The 11,930-nt window shown below is 61.3% G+C and overlaps 1 protein-coding gene across 1 annotated transcript; it reads left to right on the top strand.

The window, feature by feature from the left end:
• Window positions 1–1,076: 1,076 nt before the first annotated feature.
• On the top strand, window positions 1,077–7,595 carry CUNH9orf50 (chromosome unknown C9orf50 homolog). Its single transcript, XM_040482614.1, has 7 exons — window positions 1,077–2,382; window positions 2,624–2,714; window positions 2,816–2,932; window positions 4,886–5,049; window positions 6,568–6,733; window positions 6,926–7,100; window positions 7,381–7,595. Exons 1-7 carry the CDS (start codon window positions 1,857–1,859, stop codon window positions 7,447–7,449), a joined length of 1,308 nt encoding a protein of 435 aa, XP_040338548.1. The 5' UTR covers window positions 1,077–1,856; the 3' UTR covers window positions 7,450–7,595.
• Window positions 7,596–11,930: the final 4,335 nt, after the last annotated feature.

Below are 11,930 nucleotides of genomic sequence, written 5' to 3'. Positions count from 1 at the left end.
CATCAATCATCAGGTCATGATCTCATAGTTCATGAGTTCGAGCCCCGCGTCAGGCTCTGTGCTGACCGCTCAGAGCCAGGAACCTGCCTCAGATTCTGTGTCTCCCTCTCTTTCTGCCCCTCCCCGCTCATGCTCTGTCTTTCAAAAATAAGTAAACATTGAAAAAAAAAAGAAAAAGAAATCATGTAGTTAGTCTGGTGTTCCTCATCCATTATTTTAAAAAATTCATGTACTCTTAGAATAAACGTAAAAAATGTTCACCTTCCCCACTCAATATTCCAACTTCCCAGGGAGGTACACCCTTCCATCCCTGGTTGAAGAGTATTTGCAGAAAATGGAAGTACATCGGCTCTGATACTTCCTCCAGGCTGACTTGTAAAATTGTCAAATTATACCATGCCAGTGAAATTGCTGGGCCAAACAATCCTTCTCCCCCACTCCAATTTCACAACGCAAGCTTCTCCCCTGCCTCCTCCCAGCCAAGAGTCACGGATGGGGTCCAACAGTCTGTTTTACCACGGAGCCCTGAGAAAGGACAGCTTGTCCAGCATTTTGAACCAAATGGAAGCAGAGCCTGGACTGGAAATCAGTTCTCTTGGTTTCCAAGCCCACTGCCTTCTCACTGCCCAGCCTTCCAGTGGAAGCTGGGCTTCCAGACCTACCCAGCCCAAACTTGACCCACCTGGGCCTCCCAAATCCAGAGAGGGTAGCGGAACCCTGGCGTTTCCACCGCTGGCTTGGGCCCGGCTGCCCTGGTCAGGAGTCCCACCACCCCCTTGTGCGGGCAGCTTTGGCTTTCTGGGCACAAAGCCCCACCCTCTGTCTCCAGGCCTGAGAGACCATCGCTCCTCGAATGGCCTTGGGTGAGGGGCGGATCACAATGACCCTGAAGAGGCCCAGGAGGGAGGCCTGGAGGGAGAGCAGGGAGGGTCCAGCAGATGGACCAGGCCGGGAAGATGGGCTCTCTCAAGGACCAACCCACCAGTTAGGGGGCTCCAAACTCAAGGGACCTCCTCAGGACTCACCCAGAAGCCCCACTAGGGTGAGTGTGATACCAGGAGCCAGCTCAGAGCTGACAATAATCTGGGGCTGGGGTGTGATAGGGAGGAACCAGGCTCCAAGACCTCCCCCCGACCTCCAACCCAGTGTCAAGATGCTGGGGGCAGGCGTGGAGCTCTGTCTCCCAAAGGGGAAGTTTGTTAAAAATAGGTGTCTTGGCCCCACCCCAGACCTACTGAGTTAGAACCTGGGGCATCCGCATTTTCAGCAAGCTCTCCACCCAAGGGGCCCTGGGGCCCCAGCAGGACCGCGCAACTGCTGGGCGAGTCTCTCCTTTCAAGCCTAATTCCCCGTGGTTTCCTAATTCCCCGTGGAGCGCTAACAGCGTGAACAGGACAGCAGCACTCCCGTGTGCTGAGCCACAAAGGGGGCAGGTGCTCCGTCACCCCCATTCTACAGATAAAGGCACTAAGAAAAGGTAATCGATTGGCCTGTCCAAGGTTGTGAAGCTAGTAAGCAGCGGAACTGAGACTAAATCCTGAATTTCAAAAAGTTTAAAATGCTAACAACATCGATAATAGTAGCGCGCCCCCTCACCTAGACGTCACAGCAACTCAGAGAGGTCACAAATGACGTGACCATTTGGCAGGTGAGGAAACAGAGGCTAGGCGAGCTCTAGCCTGAAGCCGCTCACTGCCTGGCGAACCGGGGGCGTTACCCCCAAACCACACGACCCGGCTCTGGGGCTCTGGGCACTATGGCCTGGGGGCTGGTCTACGCCCTCCTCTGCACTTTACACGGCACCCCCCGCCCCGACTGAGGCGTGAGGACGCCCTGAGCTGAGCGCAGGGCCAGACATGACCCGGCGTCACCCCAACCCCTGGACGCAGCAGGTGGCGTCCCCCAACCCCTGGACCCAGCAGGTGGCGCCCAAGGGGCTCCCCGGCGACCGCGCTCGCCAAAGGAAAGACCCGCTGCTGCCCAGTTTGCCCCTGCCCCAAATCCGGGGAGTATCTGGCGCGGGGGCCACCCGGGGCTCGAGGGCCTCGGGGAGCGACGACGGGTGGTGGGGCGGGTCCTTGCTCCCAGAGCTGGGGGTGGGTGTCAGGAGCGCCCCGCTGAGCCTGCCCACCCTGCCCACCGGGGCCCAGCGGGCGGCGCAGAACCGGGCGAAGCTGAGGTCGCCCCTGCTGCCGCCCCTGCTCCGGGCCGGTGCGCCCCGGGACCCCGCGCCCCGGCCTGGAGAGAGCGAGGACCCCTGCAGGGGCTGGGCCAGGGAGACCCCGGACTCCCGGCTCGCGCTCCAAGGAGAGCTCCTCCCCAGCAAGTTCCGGGAGTTCCTGCAGCGGACGGGGGCAGAGTGCGTCCGGGCGACGCCACCGAGTGAGGCCCCGCCCAGGACCCCAGGGGGCGGGGCGGAGTCATTTCTGGAATGAATGAAGCTGCTGTTAGTTGAGGACGCCTGGCAGAGCCCTGACGACCGCCCCTTGAGGGCGGGTCTACCATTGCCCCTGTAGTACAGATGAGGAAACTGAGGCCCAAGGCCGCGTAACTGGGCAAAGCCTAGTGAGGACTGTCCCCAAGGGAAGGCTCATAGCTCTTTCCCCCTCCTCCTGGCTCCCAGCATCCTCAGCACGGCAATCAAAAAAGAGTGTGTCAGAGCACTGCCAGCACCTTCCCCGGTGTCCCCACTGTTCCTTCCCTTCAGACCTGCGGTGAGTGTCGCTGACCTGCTGGTGGGGACAGGGTTGCCATCAGTGCTCCGAGGGTGGGGACCCTGGCCACTCACGCCAGGTGTGGCTCGTGTGTCTTCAAGGGGTCAGTCATCGTACTTCCAGAATAGTCTTAAGAAGATTTTGCTGCGTCGGATACCTGCCCTGGGGACCCTGAAGAGAGATCGCTCGCAATTCATCACCTTCAAAAAGGCCAACCAGTGAGTTACACGAGGCTGGCATTATGGGGGGTGGGAGAAAGCGTTTCTTCTGTTCTTTCCTCTGTCTTTCACCTGTGAGTCCATCCATCTGTCCACCGATACATACATCTATGTGTCTATCCGTGAGTCAGGTCTTCTGTTGATCCGTCAGTCCCTCCATTCGTCCATCTAGCCGGTCATCCCTCTATCCGCACACTCTGACAATTCTACCCACCATCCAGGAATCCAATGATCAATCATCTACAAACCTTTCCACGCACTTGTAAATCCAGGATACTGTCCATCTGTAATCTCGTTATAAAGCCAGAGATGAGTCCACATGCCTGTCTGTCTAGCCATCCATCCACCCGTCCATACGTCTATGCCTCCTCCTAAGATCCAGTCCTTCTATTCAGACCTTTTCCTGAACTCATTCATCAGTCCGTCCGTCCATCCACCCACCCAGTCGTTCGTCCCATTCACCGGTCCATTTCTTCCTCTAACTCTGATTAGAGTTAGAGGGAAATATGGGGGGAAATAAGACAAGGGATAGGCTGGAGAAGAGCCTGGGCATTAGAGCTTACCTGCACTCGATGCCATAGCTCTAATGGAGAGGAAAAAGAATGCAGAAAAAAGTCCCCCAGCATACACAGGCTTAGAGAGGTGAAAGGTGAAAAACATCGCCCATGAGTTTAAAGACCAAAGAGTAAATACGTGACATCCATGCCGTTCCTTCTCGTTCTGGGCCCATGGCTGACAGTTATCATCGGATCACAGCATTTTTCCCCACTGGGCCTCGAACCCTCCCTGACACAGCGCTCCAGGCCGGCGCCACCAACGGATCGGCGTGGGTGCCGGGAGCGGAACCCAGTTGCCAACCCGGGAACTTTAAATCAGTGGGGCCAAATAAACACACTTCTCCCAAGATATAATAAGGAAAAGTGTGGAACTCGTTATCCCCACTATGACACACGGCAGAGAGAGACACATTCGCAGCGTTTCGCATTGAAGACCGAATGCTTGCGCGCCTTATGGTGTGCGAGATTCCCTGGTAGGCCCCGCAGGGGACAGCGGGGTGCGTCGGATTAGGCTCCGGGGGCCTTTGACGGGAGAAGCTGAGATTCCAGCCCTAGGGGCAGGGCTGGGGTGCACCTGTATATGGCCCTGCGGCCAGCACAGAGCAGGCAGCTGGGGGAGCGCTAGGTCCCAATGCCCATAGCCTGGCACTGTCCTGACATCTCCTGGCTTCCTGGCTCCTTAGTGGGCTGATGATAGGATCCCTTCCGGGGATCCACTCAGACACAGAGATGCGGTCGGATAAATGGCTGCGGATACGTCCATCTGTGTGTACTTAGAGTTGAACGTGGCGTTTCTGAATAACAGATCCACGGACGGATCGGGCCGGCCCTTCTGCAGCCTTGCCCTTGAGGCTGAAATTAATAGCAATAAATGCGTCCTGGATGCCTCAAGTAAGTTATCGGAGACCTAGCACCCTCTTATAAGGATGCTGTTATCATACCTACGAGACACAATATGTAACTTAAAGGGGGAAACTGCAAAATGGAGACGTGGGTGCGGGCTGCCCCGGGTCACGTGGCCGGGAAGGGCCGTATTCTCGCTGCTGAACTGATTGATATATAAGAGTGCCGGCTCTGGAGCTAAGATTCGGATCTTGGCTCCACCCTTTACCGGCCGTAGGACCTTGGGCAGTTGCAGAACATCTCTGTGTGCCTCAGTTCTCCTCGTCTGTAAAATGGGAACAATAATCATGTCGCCCAGGGTGGTGTGGGCGTGACGGGTAGACTGATGCCCGTCACGTGCCTGACCCCATCGCCCGGCCGGCGTGGGGTATTCAGGAGAGGCCGGCTGCTGGGGCTCTCAGGATGCACGGCGAGCTCTGGTCCAGCGGGTGTGTGTGGCCCGGGTGGAACGTGGGGCTGGGGACTCAGCCGGCCCCCTTGCCTCTCTCGCCAGGCCCCACGGTGTCCAGGCCCCCAAGCTCAAGGCTGTGCTCACTCACAGCTCCTCGGGAGAAGGCTCCGGGAAGAAGCATAGGCGCTTCTGCCCCTTCCGCGTGCGATTTGCTGATGAGACCCTGCGGGACAGCGCGCTCCGCTACTGGGAACGTGCCTTGGCAGGTAAGCAGACAGCAGGGGGAGCCCCAGGACTCCAGAAAGTTCCAGCCTGGAGCCGAGAGAGCAGAGGCGGCGGCCCTGGGTCCTGGGAGTGAGGGCTGCCCAGAAAAGGCCAGGAATCCACTGACCCTACGGAAAAGGTACCTGCACTGGCTTCTCCGGAGAGTGTCGGAGGCTCCTCGAGGGCCAAGGAGAGGGGCTGAGGTCCTGCAGAGGTGTCCCAACGTGGGTGGCACCAGGGAGCAGCCGCCATGGAGGGAACAATGGGTGCCCGGGCCCGGGCACCACGGGAGGACTTCTTCCTGCCAAGGGCTCGCACGTGTCATATCTGCCCACGTTGGGGACAGGCCCCACAGCCTCCTGACCCCACGTCTGGTCCCCTCCATGGCCTACAGGGGCTGAAGAAGACGGGAAGCCACCGAAAGCATCTTCTCCCCATATCCATGAAGGCCTGCCTGGCTGAGGAGATGCCCAGAAAGGTCCAGAAGATCAAACCGTCTCTCTGGGGGAGGCAGGCACTGCCTGGTCCAGCAAAGAAGCCGGCAGCCACCGGGCCTGGGTTCTGGGATGGAAGTTTGCTCTCAGCTCTTTGGCGGGGGATGGATGTGGTAGTGTCTGCGTTGGCATAGTTTCCAGTGTTTTCTAAAGGTGTCAAGAGGCAGGTGGGAAGAATACCGTGTCCTTGCTCTGGTATAACCTTTACCACCTGCCCTGCTCATCCCCCCCCCCCCCCCCCCGCCCCCTTCTCCATCTGCCCGGCCTCTTCACTTCACAGGATCTAGCTGCCCCAGGGCCTCCAACAGCTTGCATCCATTTATTGAGCACCGACTGTGTGCAGTTTGAGCAGAGGCTGCTCCAAAGCCTAGCTGTGGGTTAAAGCCCCCAAATCCCGGACCTTCGCTGATTAGGAAGGGACCCTCCCCAGGCCCCTTAAGGTCATAGGAAATTGCAAATAGAAGCTGCAGTTTCGCCCAACTTCTCGTCGTTGGATGGGGAAGCCAAAGCCCCGAGAGCAGGTGACACACGGTGGCCGACAAGAGAAGCCGCGGTTCCCCCAGGGAGACACGGTTTCGTGGGAATGGCAGTTGGCTGGGAGAAGCCTCCTTGTCAGCCACGGGCCCCAGGAGCTGTGGTCACATCCCGGGGCGCCGGAGTGGGGCTCGGCTGCTGACTTCCCAGCCCCCTCCATCCCTGCAGAAATCTCGGTATTGTCTCTGGATTTCGATGGGGGCGTGACTGGCCTTCCCACTACGGGAAAGAAGGCCCTTGTGGGGGCTGCCGCGGGAGTGGGTACGTGTGTGGTGGGGCACAGCGTGGGTAATAAAGGCAGAGACAGTCACGCAAGATAGTTTTAAAACCTGAGCCTTCTCTGGAGGCAGCCATAAGGCGCTGGGGAGCCTTGGGTTGCCATGGAGACGGGGTTCGGCCCGGCCTTCCCTGCTAGAGGGAGGAGGGGAGAGTGGGGGTGCCACCCGGTGCCCCCTCCAGGTAGAGTTCTCACTGGAGCCCTCTCTCCTCCAGTCCGGCAGGGCCACATCGAGAAGGGGATAGCCACCGGGTCAATGACATCAGAACGGGTGTTCAGGAGTGTCGGGAGATGGCTGGAGCGTTTGCCCAAAGCCCTGTGCCCCAGGGCCCAGGAGGAGGCCACGGCCAGCATCTCGTTCGGCTGGGACTGCCCGGGCCTGTGAGGCTTCCAGGGGGAAGAGGCAGGATCCACACGCATCGCCAGGGCGCCCCCCACCCCGCCCTCGCCCCGTAGACTTCCCCACCCCGCAGCCGGCAGGCTAAGGGTCTGGGCCTCTGAGGGCCCGGGGGAAGCCACGGGGGGACTAGGGATTCGGGGGCCGTGCAGCTCACAGACCTCTGTTCCCCTCAGGGCCCCCCAGGAGCCACAGGGCCACCTCTCTGAGGATGCCTCCATGAAAAGCAGCCTGCCCTTCATCCCCAGGGCCACCACCCAGAGGCCGCAAAGTGGCCTCAAAACCTTCCTGGAAGCCCACAGCATCCTGGAGCAGGTGGACAGATCGCCCAGCTCCTGGAGCCAGAAGCTGGTAAGCCCCTGCTGGCAGCGTCTCCTAGAGCACCCCTGCCCAGCGGGGTGGCCGGGCCCCCTGGGGCTAAGGGGTCGGACGGATCCGGATCCCAGCCCCCCAGCCCAGTACTTGCGAGCGCTGGGCTCTCTTTGCATTTCCGTCTCTTCCTCTGGAAAACGGGGCTGACCCCAGTTGCCTGCCCTCTTGGGCAGTGGCAGAGAACCCCCTGGGCCCAGAGAGCCCCGTCTCCTGGCCAGAGGCCCCGCAGCGCCCAGCTGTTCCCTCCCTGTCACTCCAGGAGTCCTTCCTGCCCAGCGTGGCGCTGGTCCTGAACCGAGGCCGCCCTAAGGGCTCCTGCCTTCTGTGACACCACAGCAGGCGCCCAGGTGAATGACCACTGGAGCCCAAGCCCACGTGTGGACACGGGGCTGAGAAGAGGCCCTTCCTGTCCCACAAATAAACATACATTCTAGGTGGCTGGGACCTGCTGCCGGGTCTCACCCTACAAGGCTCTCTAGGTGCCAGACTGCTGCTCTCTGGGAGTCCTGGACCGAAGGGAGGGAGAGGACAAGGTCATGGCTGGGATGAAGCTGAGGGGTGGGGGCAAGGCACCCTCAAGGCCCAAGGCTTATTCCAAGTGAACCCCTCTCCTGGAAGATGGGAGGCCCTGCCACGCCTCAAGTCTGGGACCAAGCCTCTGTCGACCTAGATCAGCCCACACCTGCCCCGAGCCCCAGCCCCAGTGTCTATCTACCTGCTGACCTCCACCATGGAGGGAAGGGGGCCAGACTCCCACCGGGTGGACAAGCGTTTGCCTTCTGCGTTCCCCAGGCCAGGTTCACACCACCTGGTCCCGGGGGGGAGGCGGGGGGGGGGGGGGCGAGCAGCAGCGTGGGTGGGGGCCAGATGTTTCTCCCCCAGCGGTGGGTGGGGGGAGGAGCGGGCGGTGCTCAAAATCCCATCAAGAGGCGGCAAAAGACGAGGCGGAGGTTATCTGATCCCTGCACCGACCCCCACCGCCGCCCCCGTACAGCCGTCTGCCAGGTTGGGCCCAATCTCCTGAGCGAAGTTTAAGCCCCCTCCTCCCCCTTCCCTCTGTCCGCGAAGCTGCGCTGGGGCCCCAACCAGGTCTTTATCGCCACCTCCTGGCCAGTGAGGAAACAGCCACGGAATCCACACCCAGGCACCTGCGGAGAAGGGAAGGATAGGACGCGGCGAGGGTAGGGGAGTTGGGGGGGGGGGGGTAGGGGAAGGACGGCTGGAGGGGACAGGCTGTGGAGATCTTAGGGCCAGGAGGGTAGTGGATGGGGAAGATTTGCTTTTCAGGGGTGCCCTGCTTCCAGAAGAAAGGCCACAGGTCTAGGCAGTTTGGAGAAACCCTGTGGGGAATGGGATGGGGGCAAGGCTACACCTCCCCTTCCAGGGGCACCGGATGGGGTTTCGGTCCCTGATCCCCTTTTCTGCGCATTCACGACACCCCCACCCCGCCCTGCTATCTCCGTTTCCTGGAGAGCCCGCGGATCTCAGAGGAGGCCTGGTTCTACCGCACCCCCTCCCAGCGACCTTGCGCCGCCCCCACCTCGCCCTCTCTGAACCTCAGTTTCTCCCGGAGGGCCGAGGCGCGCCCTCGCCCCGCCGCCCGCTGCAGCGCCGCGCCGCGCCCACCAGGGGGCAGTGTTGGCCTGGCTTTGGCGCCGCCCAGTGCGGCCGAAACTTCTCAGCCTCCGGCGAAGGGGTCGGAAACTTTTCCCCTAGCGCTGAGCTCGCTCGCGTCTCCCGCCCGCGCGCTCCTCCCGCCGCGGGCCCGCGCCGCCGCCTTCCACCTGCCCCGGGTTCGCGGCGGACCTCGGGGGGACGGCCCGCTCCCCACACCGCGGCTTCCCACGGCGCTGGAAATCGAGGCCCGCGTGGAGCACACGAGGGAGGGGGAGGGAGTGGGGGCGGCTGGGACCATCCCGGTTGGCGTCCGGGGCGGAGGGAGGGGGGACCCTGCACCCGGGGCGGGGTGGGGGGGGGGTCCCGCGCCTCCCCGCCTCCCCGCGGCCTCGCCCATCCCCTCCTGGCTTCCTCCCCGCCCCGGGTTTCTGCTTTTCCTCTCTGCCCAGGCTGCCCTACTCCCTTCTCTCTCCCTCTCTGCCTCCTCGACAGCAGGGATTCTGTGTCAAGAGGGCCCGCCCCAGTGCCGGCTGTCCTGGGGGCTCCTGGAGGTCCAACAGGCCCCTGGGCGGGCAGGGCTTCCTTGAACTTGGGGTGAGCAGCAAGGTGAGGGGGGGGAGCAAGGGACGGAGGCTGCAGGAGGATGGGCGCCTTTCCAGGTCCTGTCCAGCTGTCCCCGGGTTCTGGGTCTCTCCCTCCCTCTCCTCCTCCCTGATAGCACCCAGGGTCCTCTCCCCCAGGGGTCCCCATCGGGCCCTTTTCGCGGGTGCATTTCCCCTGAGAGCTGGCAGGTGGCCAGCCCCCTCCTGGGCTGCAGGCAGAAGCATGTCTGGAAGGCCCGGAAAGTGGCCACGGCGGCTTCTGTCCCCCCGAACCTCACACCCACCGGAACGGACCCCCATGGGGGGCGGGGTGCACGGGCAGGTGCACTCTCCCCCACTCACCCCAGCTCTTCTGCCTCGCCCTGAGCTCTCATATCCCCGGGCCCCATTCCATCCCCGGCACCCCTGCACCCCTGCCCCTGCCCCAGGCCACGTGGCAGAGCTGTGTCAGACCCAGGTGGTGGCCGTGGGGGCTGGTTCCGGCTGGTGGGTGGCCGAGAGGGAGGAGTGACCCCTGACCCAGGGCAGAAGGAAGTGATGGAGAGGCAGGACAATGGCTGCTCCTCTCCCCTGTCTCTCCCTACCTCCCCGGACCTCTCCACCCTGTGAGGGCGTCGCCCGAGCCCCATTTGCTCATAAGGACTCCAAGGTGCAGAGAGATTAGGGGTCTTGCCCAGGCTGGCACACACGTGGGAGCCGGAGCTGGGACTGGGTCCTAAGCCAGCGCCCTGCCTCTGGCTCTTCTCTCAGAAACTGCTCTCAGTACAACCGTTCATGTGGGACCCGGACCCAGAGACGTTAAGCTCTTTCCCAAGGTCACATGGATTAAGTGGCGGAGTCAGAATTCAAATTAGGCAGATGACACGAACACACAACTGCGTCACTTAGCAGGTGCCCGTGTCCCCATGCGGTGTGGGCTCCCTCTCCCCCTGGGGCGAAGTGGAATGTTCTGGAAGACGCTTCCTGCCCGGGTCCACACTCCAGCACAAGGGCACCGGGGAGAAGCAGGGCACGATCAGGGAGAGAGGTTTTTTTGTTTAAAACAAATTTTTTTTTAATGTTTGTTTTATTTTTTAATTTTTTTAATGTTTATTTTTGAGAGAGAGGCAGAGTATGAGTAAGAGAGGGGCAGAGAGACAGAGAGAGACAGAATCAGAAGCAGACTCCAGGCCCCGAGCTGTCAGCACAGAGCCCGACGTGGGGCTCAAACTCACAAACCGCGAGATCGTGACCTGAGCCGAAGTTGGCCGCTTAACCGACTGAGCCACCCGGGAGCCTCGATTAGGGGGAGAGGTTTGTTTGGAGAGGTGGAAATTTGGGGAGGGCGTGGAGACAGGGAGTCGCAAGATTTCCCAGGGGGGATGAAGTGGGAAAGGCCGTCCTGGCTCCAGGCGGAGGGGCCAGCCAGAGACAGGCTTCTAAGTCCCTCTAGCAATGGGAACCCGAGTGAAGCCAGTCCCCAGTGGGGCTCTGGGGACATGAGCCGCCCTGGGGAACGCAGCCTGTTGCATTACGAAGGCACTTTGTTGAGCGCCTACTGTGTGCCACACACAGACGGGGCCCTGGGCACACAGCAGGCCCCAGAATGATCAACTCGGCTCTCAGGAAGCCACAGTCCAGCGGGGGACATGGGCTCAAAGGGGCAATTCCGGGACAGAGTGTCAAGGCTAGGGTGGGGGTCCCGTGGCTTTGGGAGCACAGAGGGGGACCCAAGCCACTTCACGGGGCATGGGGTGGACACCTGGGCCTTCCGGGGCCATGAGATGGGGGCGGGGTGAGACCTGGACAGAGCCACGGGGAGCTCCGGGTAGGGAGGTGGCAGCCACGGTCTGCCGTGAGGCTGGTGCCACAAGTCCCAACACGGGCTGGGCGGGGGGAGGGCAAGGGGCCAGAGAGGACTGGAAAGAAGCAAAGGCCGGTGTTCCACGAGCCATGAGGTGCTGTCCACTGCTCCTTCCAGTCCCTCTGCCTTTGTCATTTATCTAAATCCCTCCCCCTCCCTCTCCCCAACATTTCTGCCCCTCTGGGCCCCTTTGTCATTCTCTCCTAAATATGTCCTGAGTGACAGATGGTCTGTACCTTCCAGGGGCTCCTGTCGAAGGCCATCTAAGCCCTGCTTGGAGACAACGCATGCTGCCTCCTCCAAGCAGCCCCGTGTAAGCCTCAACATTCTCCTATAAACAGCCTCAGGAAGCAAGACGTGCTCATTGTGTCCCCGGGGCCCACCGGAACCAGTTTTGGGTGCTGGGCAGAGTCCAACCCAGAAGCAGGGATGGGACCCACCAGGATGGGCTCCGGAACTTTCCTGAAGGGTGCACTCGGACCCCAGGAGCGGCTTGCCTGCCATCTCTCATCAGGGGGCCTTGGGGACCACTAATGACTCACCCACCAGGGTTTGCCTGGTTTATTTTCTGCACCTGGCCGCTCTGGGGACTGCGGTGACACCCCCAAGCTTCCAGGGAGCCCCCCTCCCCCTGCTGGGCTCTGGGCAGGCTTCCTGCTCTCCCGCTGCAGGGCCCAGCAATCCCCTAAAAGGATCGTCCTACAAGTACCTGCTGGCTGAGACACTTTCCAGGCACCTTGAGGACCC

The sequence above is a fragment of the Herpailurus yagouaroundi genome, unplaced genomic scaffold (genome assembly GCF_014898765.1).
Source record: "Herpailurus yagouaroundi ecotype Mexico unplaced genomic scaffold, PumYag 160, whole genome shotgun sequence".
In the NCBI taxonomy this organism is placed as follows: Eukaryota; Metazoa; Chordata; class Mammalia; order Carnivora; family Felidae; genus Herpailurus; species Herpailurus yagouaroundi.
The sequence above is the reverse complement of the archived record's forward strand: the minus strand, read 5'-3'. Positions and strand labels throughout refer to the sequence as shown.